At 41.9% G+C, this 21,586-nt stretch overlaps 1 protein-coding gene across 1 annotated transcript in view; it reads right to left on the bottom strand.

Moving 5' to 3' along the window:
• Window positions 1–3,805: 3,805 nt before the first annotated feature.
• The window catches only part of LOC145417790 (troponin C-like), a 23,784-nt gene continuing 6,003 nt past the window's right edge, over window positions 3,806–21,586 (bottom strand). Inside the window, exons 3-5 of the mRNA XM_080286400.1 lie at window positions 21,187–21,306; window positions 7,246–7,377; window positions 3,806–3,831 (exon numbers count right to left, since the gene is read on the bottom strand). Coding sequence (XP_080142526.1) covers window positions 3,806–3,831; window positions 7,246–7,377; window positions 21,187–21,306 — 278 coding nt within the window. The remainder of the gene's footprint in view (window positions 3,832–7,245; window positions 7,378–21,186; window positions 21,307–21,586) is intronic.

Raw genomic sequence — 21,586 nt, 5'->3', positions numbered from 1 at the left:
TGTTTTTATTTCTTCATCTGAGCTTTGAGAAGATGGTGCATATACTTGTATTACTTTCAGGGTATATTTTTTGCATAGTCTAATTACAACCATTGCTGATCTGTCAGATGCACTGCTGTATTTAACAATGTGGTCCGCAAGATTTCTGTTAATCAGAAATCCTACGCCATTAACTCTTTCATTTTGCCTTCCTCTGTAGTAAAATAGGTGGTTGTTGTCTTCGAGCTTAATTACTTTTTCTTCTTTTCTGTGGGTCTCAGTCAAACCAACAATATCCCAACTAATGATTTCCAATTGAGTCATTAAGTGTTCAAGTTTGTAATCTTCTGCGAGGCTTCTTAAGTTGTATGCGTAGATCTTCATGGTTTTCAGTTTGTTTAATATCCTAGTCTCTAACCTGCCAACACAGTGCCTACTCGTCTTCGGTCGCTTTCTGTTGTATTGTTTGTTTGTTTGTTTTTCTTGAAAGGAACGGTTTCCGTGCTCCTGGCCTTTAGTTCCTTCTTCCTTGCACGGAAAAAAAAAAAAAAAATAGCATATGTATATGTATGCACGTCAGCACACATACCCGTATCTTCATACAGGTGTTTCTATCCTTTACATATAGTATGTCTATGGCTACATGTGCGTGTGAATATACAGTATACATACACACACACACACACACACACACACACACACACACATATATATATATATATATATATATATATATATATATATCTCCCATTATATCCCAGGGGTGCTGGGCGAGGCATGGCACTGGGAGGGTACTAAGCGTACCGCCCTCCGCCTATCGGCTCATAGTCGCGAAGCTCATAGGTCCCTACCTGGGAGTTCCCTACTTTATAAGGACTTGAAAAATCCCAGTTCTGTCCAGTACTAGGGACACGGGGCTCCAATGGGTTAAAGAGACTGATAGGTTTGCCAGTCATTAACCTATTGGATTCTAGGGGTGCTGGGCGAGGCATCGCACTGGGAGAGTACTAAACGTACCGCCCTTCGCCTATTGGCTCATAGTCGCGAAGCTCATAGGTCCCTACCCGGGGGTTCCCTACTTTATACAGATTTGAAAAATCCCGGTTCTGTCCTCTACTCGGGACACTGGGATCCAATGGGATATATATATATATATATATATATATATATATATATATATATATATATATATATATATATATATATATATATATATATCCAATTGGAACCCAGTGTCCCGAGTATTGGACAGAACTGGGATTTTTCAAGTCTTTATAAAGTAGGGAACCCCCAGCTAGGGACCTATGAGCTTCAACACTATGAGCCGATAGGCGGAGGTCGGTACGCTTAGTACCCTCCCAGTGCCATGCCTTGCCCAGCATCCCTGGGATCTAATGGGTTAGTGACTGGCAAACCTATCAGTCTCTTTAACCCATTGGAACCCAGTGTCCCGAGCATTGGACAGAACTGGGATTTTTCAAGTCTTTATAAAGTAGGGAACACCTCAGGTAGGGACCTATGAGCTTCGCGACTATGAGCCGATAGGCGGAGGGCGGTACGCTTTTTACCCTCCCAGTGCCATGCCTCGCCCAGCACCCCTGGGATCCAGTGGGTTTTATATATATATTGTTTATCTTTTTTTTAAATATAGTATGCCTATGGCTATATGTGTGTGAATACACACTATACATATATGCATAGATATATACGTTTATGTATGTGTGTATCCGGCCTCTCTCTGCATACATATACCCATATGTGTGTATCAGTGTATCCTTTGGCTCATTTCTAAACTTGTAATGATAATTACAGCTACAACTTTGTACCGTGTATGTGTCATTTTGTGTCTTTGTTCATTGTTGTGCTTGTAATGATAATTAAATCTGTACCTCTTATGTCCTATGGTATCAATATAATTTCTTCCTCTCATACACTTTCTCCTGCATGGACATCAGTGGCAATGTTCCCCAGAGTCTTGTGGCTTGTACGGAATGGTAAATAACCTAATTAAAAAAAAAAAAAAAAAAAAAAAAAAAAGCTGAAGTCACTAGTTCGGAACAGGAAAATGAGCACAGAAAGTTCTAGTACATGCGTGAGGGTGTGTAATTCTGGCACTAATGTTTGGATGAAATATTGGTACGGACTGAGCAGGAAAAGCCTAGAATGAGATAAATGAAAATGGGAGTGCTGGAGTGTATAAGTAAGATGCGCAGATTATGTGGGGTATGAAAATGTATCGAGATCAGTAAAAGGCGTGGAATTGTGATGTATTGATCAAATAAGGGAGGAGTGTGTGTTTAAACTGTACAGCCTGTAGGGAGAATAAATATGACTACTGGCGAAAAGCATGTAGGCTACTGTATAGTGATGTGTGGAAATCCGAAGATAGAACGGAAGGACGAAATAAGAAGAAAAAAAAAAATCAAAACAGAAGATTTCTCAAGAGATGAAAATGGATAGATGAAGACTGAGAGAGCATGCATAGACCAGTGACATGGTTTGCCCTGCTACAATATCGCTGACTGTGGAACATCTTCGTCCGTCAGGTGTTGCCAGAAAGTATTAATTAGGTGAAGCCTGATAATGTCGCTTACCAACGTAGCCGGCCAAAGGGTTTACTATGTTATTTGGAATTAACCATAGATTTTTTTTTTAAGTTAATATTGATGTCATTAAATGGATGTCACTGGTTAGGAAAAATAATATGTATAGTAATACATGTTTAAACAGATTAACATTTATTAAGTTCTTTCAAGGAATTATGTGTATCTGAAAGACAATAATTTTCCAATGAATACTCTCGTTTCTGCAATTTTACATACACTGTACCGCTGGAATTAATAAATTCATACAAAATTTCCATAGTGTGAAGCCACTAGGTGTGGTGGCGGTGGTGGGCACATTGAGGTCGGACAGACAGACAGACTTTGAGACACCAGGGCGCGTGAGGCAGTGGATAGGAAAACCAGCGCCCATCCCGTTCCCTCACTCAGCTCGCGTCACACTAATGGCGTTTTTAGCAGCACCAACAACTGCTGAAACTCATTCCATAGTTGAAGTATGAACGTATATCACGACGACTCTTGACGGAGGCTCACAAAACACCTGCGTAGGTACAAGTTCATTCATTCTGGAACTTGGTGCCGGGAGCGCCTCTGTGCAGGTTGCTACACCGAGATATGACACTATATCCAACATATATACACGTCACTCAGTGAAAACATACAGCAGTGATAAATTAGGTGTAAAAAACTCGGCAAGTTACAAAGCTGCCAAGATCCTTAAGACATTCAGTGATACAATAACTTTTTAAGCTAGTATTTTTTCTTAGCTATAATTATGGCTCAAAGCAATTGTGCATGTACTGCTAACTATATAAGCGTAAGACAGAATGCAGACATAATCATGTATAAGGAAACAAAGCATGTGTAAATAATACATTGGCATATGGGAGACTGGACATGAGAGTGTGACCGAGGTACTAGTATGCCATTCCGCTCCACTCTCGTGACCTGGCATTGTGTCCTCAGAACTATAACGGAGTATGACGCATTCGTCGATAAACAGGAATACATTATAGTGGGAAGTCAGTATGGATGGCGAGTCGGTGAAGGAATATCGTTTTTATCCATTTTAACAAGATTCTTCGGTGTGTGGACAACACTCTGTACTAGCTAACAGATAAATGACAAAACATCACAGTCACATTAATGGAAAAGAGAGGGATGATTCCGAGATGATATCTGAATTGTAGACGCTGGCGAAGAAGAGAGGCTGTGGAGGAGAGAGAAGTTTGACGCTGTAGAGCCGGGCTTGAGGGGATAGTCTACCCGTTCATCATCTTCATGAACTCTGAAACAAAACAGTTAGAAAATCAGACGTTGTAACCACAATAAGCTTTAAAAATGCTCCATACTTGATTCCTATAATTCTTTGTGGGTTATAAAGAAATGGAGACCCAGGTCCCATGCCTGGACTTGAGACTGTGCTGGTGTGTTGGGCCTATGGTCTGCCTTTCCCCGCTATTTTTACCTATTATGACAAAAAAGAAAGGGAATCAAAGCAAGCCTGAGGAAACAATCACCCAAGGGGATCAGAGTGGTGTCATGGAATCTGGGAAGTTTGAGGGGTAAAGCTGGGGAAGTAGTTGAGGGCACTGAATAGGAGGTGGGTGGATGTTGGATGTGTGCAAGAAGTCAGATACTGTATAGGGGAGGATCAGGCAGAATGATTGCCGGGACTGATAGTCGTTACAAGTTGTTTTCGCAAGATAGGGACGATGGATTTGGTTATGTGGGTGTGTTAGGGAGAAATGGGTGGAACATTTCACGAACGTACTGAGAGTAAATGAAAGGATAATAGAAGTGAAAACTTCATTCAGTGGGATAAGGTTTTCATATATATCAGCGTATGCTCCACAGGCAGGCTTGGATGAGGTAGAGAAAGAGAGATTCTGGAATGACTTAATATGTGTAGTAAGTGGGATGGGGGTGATGAGATCGTAGTTCTGGGAGGGGACTTAAATGGTAATGTAGGTGAAGTAGCTCAAGGATGTGTAGGAGTACCTGGGGGAAGTGCAATGGTACAAGAAATGAGGAAGGGAAAAGGATACTTGAGTTTGGGGAGGTAATGAATATGACTGTGTGTAACAAACATTTAGGAAAAGAGTCTGGGGGTGCAGCCAGATAGACTATTTCCTGGTCAGGAAGGCTGACAGGAGGTCAGTGAGGGATGTTAAATATGCTGAAAAACTAAACAGTAAGAGATTCCTTCTATTGCAAGATGAAGAGTGGAGGCTGCACGAACAGGGAGCCATTGACCGAAGTGTTAATGAAGAGTACAGAGCTCTCAAGAACAGTCTCCTGAGAGTTACTGATCAGTGTGTGTGGATGGGCAAGAGGCCTGCAAAGACATATAGTAACCTGGTGGTGGGATGAGGGTGTAGAAGCTGCAGTTAAGGAGAAAAGAAGCCTTTTCCGGGAATGGAAAAAGGGTGGTAACAACAAGGAATACTTGGTTGCCAAGCATAGGGCTAGAAAAGTGGTTTACAAGGCAAAGTCTGAGTCTCAGAGACTTTTACTTGATAACCTAAATGATGTGGAAAAGAAGAATATGATATTTGAGGTGGCAAAGCAGACGAAGAGGGAAAACAGGGATATCATATGTGAGCGTGTGTAGAATGATGAAGGAAAGGTAGTGGTGAACAGTGGGGATATAAAAACGCCTGGAGAGAAAGCATTGCAACCGGTTGTTGAATGAGGAGTTTGACTGGGATAGGGAAGATTTGGAGCCAGCAGATCCAGTGTTTGGCCCATGACCTTTGATTGACGCTGCTACTGTGAGCAAGGCGATGGGAAGGATTCAGGTGGGCAAGGCAGCAGGTGTGTGTGGGTTGACTGCTGAAATGTTGAAAGCCTCAGGAAATATAGGAGTGGGGTTAGTCACTGACTTGATAAATTCGATTATATATGAGTGTGCTGTGCCAGATGATTGGCTGAGGAGTGTAACTGTAAATGTGTACGGGGGGAAGGGTGATCCCCTGGAAAGAGGAAATTATAGAGGCATAAAGCTTTTGAACCAGATAATGAAGGTAATGGAGAGAGTTCTAGAAGGTACGTTTAGAGAAATAGTAAATATTGATGAGATGAAGTTTAGGTTTATGCCAGGCAGGGGGACCACTGATGCCATATTCATTGTTCAACAGCTACAGGAAAAATAAATAGGAAAGAAAAGGGATCTGTACTTTGTTTTTGTTGATATGAAGAAGGCCTTTGACAGAATCCCTAGAGAGGTGGTGACTCAGGCAATGAGAAAGTTTGGGATCAAGGAGTGGCTGGTTAGTGTGGTCATGGCTATGTATGTGGGTGCTCACACCCAGGTGAGGGTGAATAGAAATGTGAGTGATGAGTTTTCCATGAATGATGATGTGTATCAGGGGTCAGTCTTGAGCCCCTTGTTATTTATCATGGTACTTGAAGCCCTCTCACGTGACTTCAGAAATGGACTCCCATGGGAGATGTCGTATGCTGTTGATTTGGTGATGATTGCAGAGAATGAAAGAGAGGCAGAGGAAAGACTTAGGAAGTGGAGAGACAGTATGGGGCACAAGTGTTTAAAAGTAAATGCAGATGAAACCAGTGATGGTATCTAGGGCTGGTTGTGGTATTGTCAAGAAAGAGGGAGAGTGGCCATGTGCAATTTACCACAAGGGTGAGGGAAGTAATTCCATCTTGTACAGTGTTTGTGATAAGTGGGTGAATAAGAGATGTAGTGGTATTAGAGGTAGACTATGAGGTAATGCTTATTTCATGTGAATGGTGTGTTGGCGAGGGCATGTGGAGATTGTCAGGCGTGAAATGACTGATCTTGCTGGTTAGTCTCTTGAGTGTGTGGAAGACATTTGTTATTTGGAAGACATGTTATGTGCTGGAGGTGGGGCTGGAGCTAGCTCTGTGGCTAGAGTGAAGAGTGGTTGGAAGAAGTACAGGGAGCTGTTGCCTCTCCTGACACTGAGAGGGCTCTCCCTTCATGCAAAGGGATCTTTGTATGTGGCATGTGTTATGAGTGTAATGCTGTGTGGCAGAGACCTGGGCAGTAAAGGAAGAAGGCATTTGCAAGCTCAGACATACAGAAATGACAATGATTAGGTGGATGGCGGTGTGTCCCTGAGTACGAGACCTGGGGAGGCTAAGTTTACAATGGAAGAGTTGAGAGGTTGGATGTGACTGGAGTGTATTGGTGTTGTGATGAGGAGAGGTAGACTGAGATGGTTTTGGACAAGTGGAGAAGATAAAGGATGATAATTGGGTGGAGAAAGTGAAACGTGTTAACGTTAGGGGTAGGGTTGCGAGATGTGTGACCTCAGAGATAAGGGACTGAACTGGGAAGCTGCCAGTGATCGAGCAGCATGGAAAGCAGCCATTAGATGACCAAGGCCGACGCATGCAAGCATGTTGGAGCTTTAAAAATACACAAATCTGACAGTCGAAAAAGCATGAAACACCTGCAGTTCCATGGAAATCATCTGCAGTGCTGGTTTGATGAGGTTATACAAGTAATATAAGCTTTGCCATTTACATTCATAACTAACTGATCTCCACCCCCATGAAAATGATCTCCTAATGATATTCGGTTTTTAACACTGATTTCTGTCATTGGTTTTAGTTCAGTCAGGCACAGTAAGTCAGTCATCAATATTTAATACACGGGGTTCCTATCAGCTCAAGTAATCATTTCAAGCATCTAAAACAGCGATGCAGTTCTCACCATTGAAGTCAATGGTGCCGGATCCGTCCTCGTCGACCTCCTCGATGATGCAGTCCAGGTCGTCCTCAGTCAGCCTGCTGTCCAGCTCCCGCAAGATTTCCTTCAGCGTATCCACAGTGATGTACCCATTGCCTAGGGATGAAGGCCGGGTAAAGTCAACAACCAGTTACACCTACCAATTTAGATTCAACTGGGTGCAGCTTAATCAACTATGACAACAACAAACTATTCCTACTAAATTGAACTCCACTGGAAATGGCATACTTGTCCTATCTGTTCATGTGTGTGTGTGTGTGTGTGTGTGTGTGTGTGTGTGTGTGTGCTGGAGGGGTGGAGGCAAGAAGGAGAATACTCTTCCCTGTTAGCATGTTGATTTACTTCTCTGGTGATGGTGTGGCCACGTTGCTTGTTAATTTTTTACGATTTCATTACTAGCAGTTACATTATTCTGTATTTATTCTCCATTATGAAAAGCGTGCATAACAGATGTGTGCAACACATTATCATTGGAGGGAAATGGTTGATGTTTATTTAGAAATCAATGGCAGGCTGCATGCAGGCCTCGTGAAGCTAGAATAGGCTTTTTAATTTCACAATGAGAAGCGCTTAAAATAAGTTAAATGGGCTGTCAAGACCGATACACAAGTATATGATGGGGCGCAGAGTGTGGTAAGCTGGATAACTTAGTGAGAAACTCAATCTGTAGATGAGGGAAACTGTAATGTCCTCTTGGCTGTTTTGTGTGTAGGGAGGTAGAGGAGAAGATACTGAGGAGAGGAATCAGCGTGAAACTGGAAGTAGAAGAGTGGAAACTAACAAGAATACTTGTATTTAATGCTGTGTGCCAGGTATTTTTTTTTTTTATGCAAGGAAGATGGAACCAAAGACCAGGAGCTCACAAACCATTCCTTCCAAGAAAAAAGAAAAACTATACAGCAGAGAGCCAAATTCAAGATCCGTTTATTTCGAAATGCCTGGACACACCTCGTTTGAAAGACTGGATATCATAAGAAGGAGGATATACAGACAGAGGGAGACAGTTCCAGAGTTGACCTCTTCCATAAATGAAGGACTGAGAGTAATGGCTAACTCTTCCATTAGAGAGCTGGATAGAAAAGGAATGAGAGTTTGTTGGCAGACGGGTGCTACATGCTTGTCGTAGTGGTGGAGGGATGCAAGCAGATAGTTCAGAGGAGCAGTGACCATTGAAGTAGCAATAGAAAAGAGATAAAGATGTAACAGTGTGGCAAACAAACAGAGATTAAAGACAGCCAGTGAGAGGAGGAGAGTTAATGAGATAAGAAGTCTTTAACTCCATCTTGTTGAGAAAACTTCTATGTGGGGAGCCTCCCTACACATGAGAGTTGTACTCCACACACAGGTTAAGAAAACCTGTGAATAAAGTCAACAACTGTGCAGGAGTAAAGAAGGCATGGAGTCGGCTTGGCACACATAATCTCTTAGAAGCAGATTTTACAAAAGATGTAACATAATCTTTCCAAGATAAATCCCGTGAGAATGAAATCCCCAATATGTTCAAAGATGACGTTAGATTGAGCTGGATATTATTAACCCGCCACGTGCCAGTGCCGTTTTAAAACGGTCTGACATAATTCCGCGGCCAGTGCCAGTGCCGTTTTAAAATGGTTTAAAATAAAAAATTTCACTGTGACTGCATTTTTCAAGATTCGCTGGTAAAAATTGGCAGGGATGTAAGGTATCTATTCCTCTAACATCCCTCAGGCTGTCAAGGCCATACACTCACTCGCTCCCCCTCTCATGCTCGCTTTGCCTCACTCTGCCTGTGTGCCTCACCCAGTGCTGTACATAGTGAAGGCATTTTGTAAATATTTTCATGTAAGTGTAAGTTGTAAGTTTTTCGTAAGTGTAAGGACTATATAGTGAAGTCAAGTTGCAAATACCTTCTTGTAAGTGCCAGGACTGTATGTAATGAAGTAAGGTTGTACCTATCTTCAAGTAAGTGTAAGATAATGCATTCACAGTGAGAAAGACATGCAAATTATGATAGATGATGAAGTAATAAGTAAGTGTACTGAACATTGCTCTACCTTCCCAACATAAATACCTGAGTATACCTTACATAGAAAACGTCTTTTTCTGACATATGTGGTGAGTGTAAGAGAGCGGCTATACTTGTACATGAGTGTGCAGGACTCAATAAAACCTGTTTCTGAGCCTCGGTGAGCATTTTAATGGCAAAATTCGTTGCTTCCACTTCAAAATCTATCATTTTAGCCAAAAAAAAAAAGGTCGAAAAATGGCCGGCACTGGGGTGACCCATGGGGCTAAAAATAGCCGACACGTGGCGGGTTAAAACATTAGTGGGTACTCGTGTGGAGGAATTTGATGGGTTGATAGGTGTAAGAATGGATTTTTTGATGCATTACAAACAAGATTATTTTTACCCCAGTCAGAGATACGAGCCAAGTCAGACATTACGTGTGCCATAGCCTCATCCCTTGTTTGTTGAAGCAACTGCTGAGATGGACACTGCAGGAAGTGAATAGTAATGTGAAGGTGGAATCATCAGTGTATGAGTGGATAGGGTTAGATGTACAGCTTAGAAGGTCATTAATGAATAAGAGGAAGAGAGTTGGTGATAGAACAGAGCCCTGACGAACACCACTATTGATAGATCTAGGAGGACCGTGGCTGCCTACAAAAGCTGTTATAGAATGACCAGAAATGAACTGAGAGATGAAGGCACAGATAGAAGGATAGAAACCGTAAGAGGATAGTTTGGAAATTGAAGATTTATGCCAGACTTGATCGAAAGCCTTTGAGATGCCAAGTGCAATGGCAAAGCTTTCACCAAAGTCCCGAAAGGAGAATAACAAGGAATCTGAAAGGTGGGTGAGAGATAGCCAGTGGAACGTCCCTAACAAAACCCATACTGACGATTGAAAAAGTTGTGATAGGAAAGATGCTTTAAAATTCTTTTGTTAAAAACAGACTCGAAAAATTTTGAAATACATGATTTTTAAAGCAATTGGGCGATAGTTAGAGGGTTATGAATGGTCACCATTCTTTGGGACAGGCTGAATGAGAGCAAACAACCAGCAAGGAGAAAAGTACAAGTTGATAGACAAAGGTGAAAAAGTTTACCATGGCAAGGTGTAAGCACAGAAACACAGTTCTTGAGAGCAACAGTAGTGACCCCATCAGGCCCATATGCCTTGTTAATATTGAGGCCAGTGATGGCAGAAAATACATTCAGTTAAAGAAATCAGAGAGGGGAAGTGATGGAAAAACAACACTGGAATCGTCTAAGGTGAAATTGGAGGAGAAACTCTGAATGAAGAGATCTGTTTTTTCAGTAGATGTACTAGCTACAGAGTCATCAGTGTGGAAAAAAGGAGGGGAGGATGATGAAGTAAAGTTGTTGGAAAGGTTTTTGACATGGTACCAGAAGGAGCGGGAAGAATCCAAGTTGGAGAGTTCAAAGCAAATAGTACGGATGAAATTATTTTTACCGGAGCAAAGAACAGACTTGGGACGATTCCTGGCCAAAACGTAAAAAAGATGGGATTCAGGAGTGGATTGGCTCTGGTACCTTTTGTAGGCCTTCTCCTTGTTATTGACAGCATTAGAACAAGCGTGATTAAACCAGGGTTTCTTTGCATTAGTCAAAGGATATGATAATGGAATGTATGCTTCCATGTCCAAGAGAATAACCTCTGTAATGCACAAGACACATTCAAATGGCTCTTGGCCATGGAGGCAATAATCATTCCACAGAAAATCAAAGCTGTACTGCTTGAGGACCTCCCAATCAGCATCTCCAAAGTGCCAAAGGTGCTGCTTCCTGGGAGGGTCCACGGGCCTTACTGGAGCAACAAGACACGTTCAGGGGACAAGGTTGTATTCGGAGAAGGCCAACAGAGAGGAAAGATTAACACCATAAACAGAAGGATTAGTTGTAAGGAAGAGGTCAAGTAAGTTGGAACTCTCTGCATAGCAGTCAGGGATATGGGTGGGGTGCTTTAATGCTGCTCTAGGTCGTTAAGGATAGCAAAGATGTAAGCTTGTTCACTATGTGGATCAGAGAAAGGAGACGACAGCCAAAGGTAGCAGTGAACATTGAAATGTCCTAGAAAGGAAATTTCAAAGAAAGGAGAAATGGATAGGATGTGGATCATTGTAGAAGTAAGATAGTCGAAGAATTTTTCATAGTCAGTAGAATTAAGGGATAAGTAAACAGCACAGACATATTTAGTCAGAGACAGGATAGCCAAAGCCAGAGAGTCGAGAATTCAGAAGAATCATGTTCAGGAACACGAAAGCAAGTTAAGTCGTTGTGTACATATACACAACAGCCACCTTTGGCTTTGAAATGAGTACAGAGAAAGTAGGAGGATACAGAGAAGGGTCTGCCATCAGTTGCCTCAGATGGCTGAATCTCAGTTAAGAAGAGGTGGTGAGGTTTAGAGGAGGAGAGGTGGTGCTCAACCGAGAGAGAAAGTTAGAGGAATGACCGAGAATGTTGCAGAAATGAAAAAGGTGAGCCGGATGGTGTCTCCAGGCATCTCACTGGGACGTCGCTGGGCGAGGGGCGGATTGTGGGGCCATTTGTGTCCCCCCCCCCCCCGGGGACTCCGAGGCATGATTATGAGACGCTTGATTATGTGGAAATTAGGTACTCCATTTGTGAAAATTGAGCAACGATCAGTATACAAAATGCGGAGAACAGTAAATTTGTGTTTTTTGATGGAAAAACTGATACCAGTTAAAAAAAAAAAAAAAAGTGAGAAGCTGCTAAACCATTCTTCCTAAAGAATTATTATATAAAAAAGGCACTAAAAACAAGATTAAATCAATTCAAGATACCAAACCAATCGTTTTAAGACTGGAGGCAATGGGAGAGGTAGTTTGAGAAAGACAGTTCTACAGTTTACTAAATTTGTGCATGAAGACTAGAATACCAGTTAACTCTAGCATCAGTTGGCTCAAGGATTGTGTGGGTAAGATTGAAAGTTGGACTACAAATGTGGGCGATTGTGTGCGTGTATGCGCCAACACAAGATCGTGCAAACAGAGTGAGAGAAGAGTTCTGGACAAATGTGAAAGTGTGCATGGAAAACTTTGAAAGGAATGAGTGAGTGGTAAAGTAGAGGATGTAAAGGTGGATGGAGTAGTTGGTGAGTGGGGTGTGCCTGCTGAGATGGATAAGAATGGCAGTGCTTTAGTGGACATTTGTGCCGGGAGGGGGTTGGTGATAGCCAATACCCTCTTCAGACACAAAATGATCCACAGGTATGCATGGCAAGTGATGAGAAGGATGGGTGGTGAACTGAATGACAGGAAGGCAATGATTGATTATGTGTGTGTGGATGAAAGGATGCGAAGATGTGTAAGCTAATGGATGCAAGAGCATATAGAGGTTTAGGGTGTGTACTCTCTGACCACCACTTAGTGGTGGTCAGAATCAAGGTCCAAATAAAATGGAGAAATACAGTAGAAGAAGGGAAGGACGGGAGGAAGAAGTAGATGCAAGGAGAGTGGAAAAGTTACAAGACGATGAGAAAAAGGCAGAATATGAGAGAGAAGTGGAGGAACAATTGGGTAAATATGAATTGGAGCAGATGGGGGATGTGGAAGGTGTGTGCAAGATATTCACAGAAAATATATGTGCAGTTTTTTTTTTCAAGAATACTCCCCCAGTATCCCTGCTTGTCGTACAAGGTGACTAAAAGGGTTGGCGGAGGGTTTGTGCCCCTTCCTGGAAAACAACTAACTAAAAAGACAAACAAGAAGCCTCGGACAAGGACTGACCAAAAGATGACGACCAAGGACCGGACAAAGGACTTGGTAATTGGAACGTGGAATGTAAGAGGTGCGAATGATGAGGTGAAAGAGAGAGAGATTGTCCAGGTGCTTCAGGGTGCAGAAGTTCATGTATGTGGAGTAAATGAAACTAACTGGAGAGGAGAGAGCGTGAGAGAATGGGAGTATGAATGGGGTATATGTGCAGGAGTACGTGAGAATGAGAGGGCAAAAGAAAGAGTGTGTATAGTTGTGAGTAAAAGATGGAAGAAGAACATAAGAAAGTATGGATCAGTTGGGTCAAAGATTGTGTGGGTAAGATTGAAAGTTGGAATAAAAATGTGGGCGACTGTGTGAGTGTATTCGTCAACGCAAGATCATGCAAGCAGAGTGAGAGAAGAGTTCTGGACAAATGTGGAAATGTTCATGGAAAAGTTTGGAAGGAATGAAAGAGTGTTTTTGATCGGTGATATGAATGGTAAAGTAGGGAATGTGAAGGTGGATGGAACAGTTGGTGAGTAAGGTGTGCCTGCTGAGATAGATGAGAATGGCAGTCCGTTAGTGGACATTTGTGCTGGGAGGGGGTTGGTGATAGCCAATACCCTCTTCAGGCACAAAATGATCCACAGGTATACATGGCAAGTGATGAGAAGGGTGAGTGGTGAACTGAATGAAAGGAAGGCAATGATTGATTATGTGTGTGTGGATGAAAGGATGCGAAGATGTGTAATGGATGCAAGAGCATATAGAGGTTGGGGGAGTGGACTTTCTGACCACAACTTGGTGGTGGCCAGAATCAAGATACAAATAAGATGGAGTAACAGAAGAAGAGAAGGACGGGAAGAAGGAGTATTTGCAAGGAGAGTGGAAAGGTTACAAGAGGATGAGAAAAAGGCAGAATGTAAGAGAGAAGTGGAGGAACGATTGGGCAAATATGAATTGGAGCAGATGGGGGACGTGGACGGTGTGTGCAGGATATTCACAGAAGAAATATGTGCAGCAAGTAATGTGGTGTGTGGGATGAAGAGAAGACGGAGGGGGGTGCAAGGAACAGCGTGGTGGAATGAAGAGGTGAGACAGGCTGTGGCACAAAAGAAGAAAGCAGACAATGAATGGATGAGAAATAGGGAGGTGGAAGAAGTTGAGAGGCGGAAGAGAGAGTTATATGTAGAAAGAAAGAGAGAGATAAAAAGATTAGTGAGAGAGAGAGAGAGAGTAAGAAGAGAGTGAATGAGGAATATGGAAGGAATCTGAGTGTAAAGTTAAGGGACTATAAGAAAATGTTCTGGAAAGAGGTGAAGAGAGTATGACAGGGCGGAAGTGAAGTTAGCAGGGGAGTGAAAGACAAAAATGGTAGAATACTAGTGGAGAAGGGAGAAAAAGTGAGAAGATGGAAAGAACACTTTAAGGAATTGTTGAACATAAAGGATGAAAGTGACGTGAGTATAAGAGGCTGGGGAATGGCTGGGAGAAGAAATGAGGTGAGAAGACAGGAAGAAATCAGTAGGATAGAAGTTGTGGAAGCAATGAAGAAAGTTAAATTGGGGAAAGCCCCAGGAATTGATGGAATGTGTTGTGAAATGCTGAAGCATGGGGGAGAGATAGTAGTAGAATGGATGTGGAAGATGTGCAGATTGACCTGGGAGGAATATAGAGTGTCTTAGGATTGGAAATCGGGTATAATTATTCCCCTAGACAAAGGGAAAGGGTTTGTGGTAATCATAGGGGCACTTGTCTTCTTAGTGTAATAGGAAAAGTATATGGTAGGATACTTATTGACAGAGTTAGGGAAATAACAGAGAAATTTGTTGGAGAAGAACAGGGAGGCTTTAGGAAGGGAAGAGGTTGTGGAGATCAGATATTCATTCTTAGATCTTTAGGGGAAAATTTTCTAGAGAAGGGAAAGAAGTTGTATGCGGCTTTCATGGATCTGAAAAAAGTATATGACAGGGTGGATAGACAGGGATTATGGAAAGTATTAAAAATGTATGGAGTAGATGGGAAGTTGTTGAATGCTGTGAAGAGTAGTATGACGGTGCAAGGCTGCAGTGCATGTGGATAGTGAACTGAATGATTTTTTCTATTTGAAGGTTGGATTGAAACAGGGATGTGTCATGTCTGCATGGTTGTTCAATCTGTATAAGGTAGGGCAGAGGATGTTAGAGTGACCCTAGTGAGAGAGGGCAGTGTTTGGAAACTCCCTGTACTGTTGTTTGCAGATGATACTGTGTTGTTAAGTGAAGACGAAGGGGAGCTGCAAGGCTTGGTGGATGAGTTTGAGAGAGTGTGTAAGAAACGGAATCTAAAGGTGAATGTAGGGAAGAGTAAATTTATGGTCTTTGAGAGAAGTGAAGTCAGTGAATGTACAGTGAGGTTGGATGATGAGGAAATGGAAAATGTACGTTTAAATACTTGGGTAGTGTGATGAGTAAGGATTGAAGTTTGGAGGGTAAATTGCTTGAAAGGGTACAACAAGGAAGAAAGGTTGCTGGTTCTTTTAAAGCAGTGATAAGAAATAGGGAAGTGAGCATGGATGTGAAAAAGTTACTACATGACAATATTGTGATACCAACTCTAACGTATGGAGGTGAAGCTTGGACGCTGTTGGAGGGACACAAGTCAAGAGTGAGAGCAGTGGAAATAAGTTATTTGAGAGGAGCCTGTTGAGTTACATGGAGAGACAGATTAACAAATGAGGAAATGAATGAGAGTTGTGGTGTGGATGTGGATGTGATAGTAAGCGTTAGGAGAAACACACTGAGGTGGTTTGGCCATGTGGAGAAGATGGAGACTGAGAGACTGATGAGGAGAGTGCATGTGAGTGAAGTGTAGGGGGAGAGAGGGAGGGCGAGACCAAGGATGAGATGGAGGGATGGAGTGGAGAGGTATATGAGAGAGGGGGGGGTGAGGGGGGAGCAGGGCAGTGAATTGATGGTGGACAGGACGACGTGGAGGCGATTTGTTTGTGGCCACCCCTTGTGGGATTAAGGCGTCTGGCAATAGGTAGATAGATCAGAATATTATACAGAAAAGCGGTGAGAGAGTATAGTTGGAGAGACGTCGTGTGCCCATCCCAATGGGAAAGGGATATAGTCAGAAAGTTCTGCTTGTTAGAAAGACTCCGCAGTATGGGGGGCGATATAATGCAGTTAATAGGGAAATGTATTTACATGGATGATGGGATATATATATATATATATATATATATATATATATATATATATATATATGTGTGTGTGTGTGTGTGTGTGTGTGTGTGTGTGTGTGTGTGTGTTGTGTGTATTTTCTTGTAAGCAAACGAGGTTGAATGCAATTGCTGTGTCTGCATTATTTATTTTCTGCTCAATGCTTTCGATGCTTGGAGGCTAAGCTATGTTCATTTTCATTTCGTCTTTTGAGTAGCTGTCCAAATGTTAGTGTATTTGGTGATGTTCCGTTCCTTCCTCGGAACATCTTCAGACCTATCTAATGGTGGGTGGAGCATAGGAGCGATATCTGTCATATGGGGGGATGACGACACGTGCTACCACGTGACTGGTCGGCCAAGAGCGCGCAATGGAAGGTGGGGGGGCTATCTCACTGGTAGAATGAGTTACCCCACCGATGTTTGTGATTTTTTGCAGTTGTGAATCCAGAGTCGCGGGCGGTCACTAGAACATTCAGGAAGGGGAGGTGGCCTTGGAGTCACAACTGCAGTCTACGTAGTCATCCAGTAAAGGACTAACGGCCGTAATCTTAAACTGTGGGCAGGCGTTCACCTTGCCCAATCTGTATCTTTTGGTAATCTTATCACATGAAAGGGAGAGCGTTCCCCAGGGAACGGGAGAGGAGTACCACAGAGTAGTACTGGAGTCCGCAGGGAGTCTCATAGCACACCATCGCATGCCCCTTCGCCATATTATAGCAGCCTTGTCCAAAGAAAACTATGTAGAATTTTAAGGACCCTATGGTGTGTGTGATGGATATTTTAATTTAATGATTAAAACGTCGTTTAACCCGTCACGTCCCGAGGTTTTCCGCACCTCCGACATCCCCCAGTCCCGAGGTATTTTCAAAAATTTTTTTTTTTGGCTAAAACCTTCGCTTTTGATGAGAAACATAGAAAATTCATAGAGAAATCGCTCACCTGAGGTTTAAAATACCCAATCCAGGTAGGAGTTCCTCCTTACCTGACTGGGTTTTCTAACATGCTGGCACCAAAGAAAACGAGTTCTATCGGAGGGTAACTATTTTATCCACTCATAAACGGTATTTATTTATTTACTCGGTACGAATGTATATGTAGTATGAGAATATATTGGTTTTCAAGCAGTAATAAAGGCATTATAAGCATTGTTTCACTTACTAACTAATCACCATACCTGACCTTTTTTTTCCACATTACCTGATCATTATTTCAGGCTGTTTCTTCTTCTAATGCTATGTAAACATTGTCCTCCACATTGTCATCGATTGGGGAATCACTCTGGCCCTGAATATCTTTACTAGCCAGGTCACTGGTAACAGGTGAATTGCCGAGACAATGGCGTGAGGGGGGGAGGGGGGAGGTTATGCGGTGTAAGGCATTGTCCCTGCTTGGCATCTTGTAGAGGAATAGAGGAAGGCGTCCCGTTTATACATACGAAAAATCACACGCGAAAATTGAAAATTGTGCAAATTAGGGACCATGCAATTGCACGACGTACTGGTACGTTGCCGGGACTGGCAAATGCAAATCGTTGCAACGTACCCATATGTCGACGGGACGGGGCGGGTTAAAGGAAAAGAATAAGCGTTTATTATTTTTATCGTTTTATAAGATTTCACCGCTTCTCGAGATGGTTAATGTACGATGAGCTGTAAACAAAGATGAGATACTCTATTCAATTTGATTTTATTATTCAATATTTCTACTAAGCTGTTTATCAGATATGTTGCATGATATTTTTTAATTAAGTTTGATTAGTTCATGAAATTGATTCCTACAGTAAAGAATGGCCGAGTACTACCTAAACAGACGAATTGTGCACAGCCAGTTAGTTTGAATTACGAAGTCTAATGATTGCATTCGGTAAACTTTTACTATTTTTTTTATTATTTTTCACTATTTTGTTTTGGCTTGAGAATATATTTTTCTGGTCTATTTTGGTGCGATTTGAATGAATTTGACCTTTAGTTTAAGTGCTCGTGATTGGTTTTCAAATTAACCCCCCCCCCTCCAAAGTGTCTGGAGGTACTGGTGGGATCTCGGGGTTCTGGGTGGAAAAAATGGCAAAAACAAGCATTTGGGACAGAAATATAGTCTAAATCGGTATGACTTTCAAGGCTTTTTAGTAGAGTTATTACCGACCGCATCCTTTGAAACTATGTCTGACATCGAATTTTTCCTTTGGTACAGGTTCTCCGAAGCCTGTATGCATACTCTAATACAGAGTATTCAAGAACAAATGCCAGTCTTTAATAATAAATGAGGTAAGAATTGCTAACTTTAAGAGATTATATTGTATGTCATTCTTAGAAATTTTCATATATATATATATATATATATATATATATATATATATATATATATATATAGATAGATAGATAGATAGATAGATATGTAAGATTTTAAATTTTAAAATTAGCCTAATCAGTTTTACCAACTGCTTGCCGCGCCTACCCACACGACGGGGTACGCTCTCAAGCTTTCAAGATTATCATTTATGTTGAAGGTGTGAGCTTCCACCTCAAGCAGGGTGCGGAAAGGGAAACCCCTTTCCTCATTTTCAAGACTATGGATGTAAGTCTCAACGGTGATAGTGAATGCCCTGAGCGATACTTTACGCTCCACCAATCAATGCCTACGTCCGTCGTGCCCTCACCCACCGTTCTTCATGGTGTAGTGTTCAGAGGTGGAAAGTCTTACTCAAGTTCTCGTCAGCAATGGATATCGGAATACTGACGTGGAAGACGTACTGAAAAAGGCAGTTAGCAAATTGTACTCAAGGTACAGCGCTCCTTCTCTCAGAAACGAAAATATCTCTTTGTACTACCGAAATTAGATGTCGACAAAGTATGAAACTGACGAGAGAATAATGAAAAATATCATCCAAACAAATTTCAAATGCAGAGATCCCAACAAAAGTATTGCACTAATCACTTACTACAAGACCTGCGAAACCTCCCATCTATTACTCAAGAACAGCCCTGCCGTAAAAAGTATGCCAGTGCAAGAACACCACGTCATCTACCGACATACTTGCACAAGTGGGACTGTGGGCCTCATACCTTCTTAGGAATAACGAAGACTAAACTCTCAAGGTGTCTCACGTCACCTACAGAACGGATAAATAAAAACCGTTTCAGAACTAATCGTAACACCTCCCTCACCCGTCAGCATCTCTAAAAAGGTACTGAAATAATAGACAGTTAAAATAGACCAACGTAAAGTCATGTTTCTGGAAGTACTTTGTATTCCCGAACTGAAACCTACAATCAACTCACGGTGGAAGTCCTTCCAATATGCAAAAGACAGCAAAGATCTGTAGGCTAACTCATTCCACCAATACGATAGCCACACACCTTCCACCGCGCACTCTTGGTCGACCAGTCACGTAGTAGCACGTGTCGGCATTCCCTATATAATGAGGTCTCGGGTTCCACCCGCCATCAGATCGGTCTGAAGATGTTCCCATGAAGGAAAGAAACGTCACCAAATTTGCACAGCTACTCAGGAGTCTAAATGAAAATGAACATAGCTCAGCCCAGCACATCGAAAGCATTGAGCAGAAACTAAATAATGCAAACAGCATTTGCATTCGACCTCGTCTGCTTACAAGAAAATATCTTACCTGTATATACAAATATATCAGTAAGTATATAGATCGATAGATATATAGATGGGTAGATAGATAGATAGATATGGATAGATTGGCTGTGTGTTCGTCGGAGCGAAGTATAGTAATTATGCTAAATGTGATACGGCGAAAATGTTAGAGCAAACGAGAAAACCAGTCCCACAGTTCCTTCATGCACCACACCTGCTCTCCGTCCCATTTCCTCATATCTATGCCAGTCTCTGAGCGAAAAGCCCAACATCTACACAAGCATTCCCATTTCAGTTCTTTTAAGCCTCTTTTTTTTTTTTTTTTCTTCCTCAGTGACAAAGTCTCCGAGCCATATATCGACAATGGCCTTATCACCGTTTCACAAATGTTATTTGAAGCCTTTGTTGCATTCTGTTGTTCTACACCACTCAGTATTTCTCCCGCCACTTCTTCCAACCTTCCTTCAACCTCTGTTCAGCCTCTTATCACAAGCACCTTTTTGTTACCATTGATCTCTGGCAGTTAAACTTTACTGCCTGTTTCATTTCCTCACCACTTACAACAAGTTGCCTTGTTTTTTCCCTCCTTGCTGCTAACCATTACTGCTAACTTTGGGGCATTTACCTTGAGGCCTCCATTCAGCAAACTTTTCTGTCACTGTAACACTTTTTCTGTCAACTCCTCCGATCCTCCAGTTACTACGAGATCATCGGCTAACAACATTTCCCATCTCTCTCCATTTCTGATGCCTTCACATCAGATATCCATGACAATGACAAACAAAAACGGACAAAGTACCGATCATTGGTGCAATCCGATCTCCACTCCAAATTGCTCTGTAGCTGCAGGATTTATCCTCTTTCTTTGATGAGAATGAAATAATTATACTTACGTAAATACAGCGTTTTAAACAGCGGAATTACCATTACATCAAATAAGTTGGCGACCCAGTGCTTTGATTACGTCTGAACGAGCAGTGAAAATATATTATCTACGCTTTATTTATATATTTATCTATTTGCATCGGCGATGGATGGTGTGATGAGGCTGGTGGTGGGAAGCGACCACAGCCAGTGAGACCAGCATGAATGAGGCAGAAATGGACTCGACAAGCATAATAATTTCTGCAGAGACAAAACACCAACAGAATATACAATGACTGGCATGTGTGCTTGCCGATCATGGCAGAGCTTGGCCTCCTTAGTGATAATATCCAAACCACGGAAACTACAGTGTTTCATAATGAGTAAATGATAGAGAGGAGTGGGAGAAGTATTGCTTTGTATTACATGCATGACTTCAGTATGGACTGAAGAAAACTGGTGGGAAGATAAAAAGAAATAAAGGAAAATGAATTAACCATACTCACCTCCTCTGTCGTAGATCCTGAAGGCTTCCTTCAGTTCAGTCTTCAGACTCTCCTCGTCCTCTTCAATGAGAAACTTGGCAGCCAACTGTGCAAATTCTTCGAATTCCAGCTGACCCGAACCTAAAAATAAAAGTAAAGTGTGATGAGTGTTGTCACACGAAGGAGTCTTCTGGAATGCTTGATGGCATGACATGCAGGCCTGTGAATATCAATACTGACAAAATATTTCACTGAATTTTTAGCATAGTCAACTAATAAGTATGGACACTAAGGAACGATTCTGTAAATCTAACTTTAAGACCTTGGGAGGTTCCCAGTGGCGAATAAAATCATGTGACGTTAGCCAGCGCATTAAAAAATAAAAAAATTGTCCCCAAAGGCTTGAATTAATATTAAACAG

Source organism: Coenobita brevimanus, chromosome 111 (genome assembly GCF_032717465.1).
Source record: "Coenobita brevimanus isolate Jiangsu-jjx chromosome 111, ASM3271746v2, whole genome shotgun sequence".
Lineage (NCBI taxonomy): Eukaryota > Metazoa > Arthropoda > Malacostraca > Decapoda > Coenobitidae > Coenobita > Coenobita brevimanus.
The sequence above is the reverse complement of the archived record's forward strand: the minus strand, read 5'-3'. Positions and strand labels throughout refer to the sequence as shown.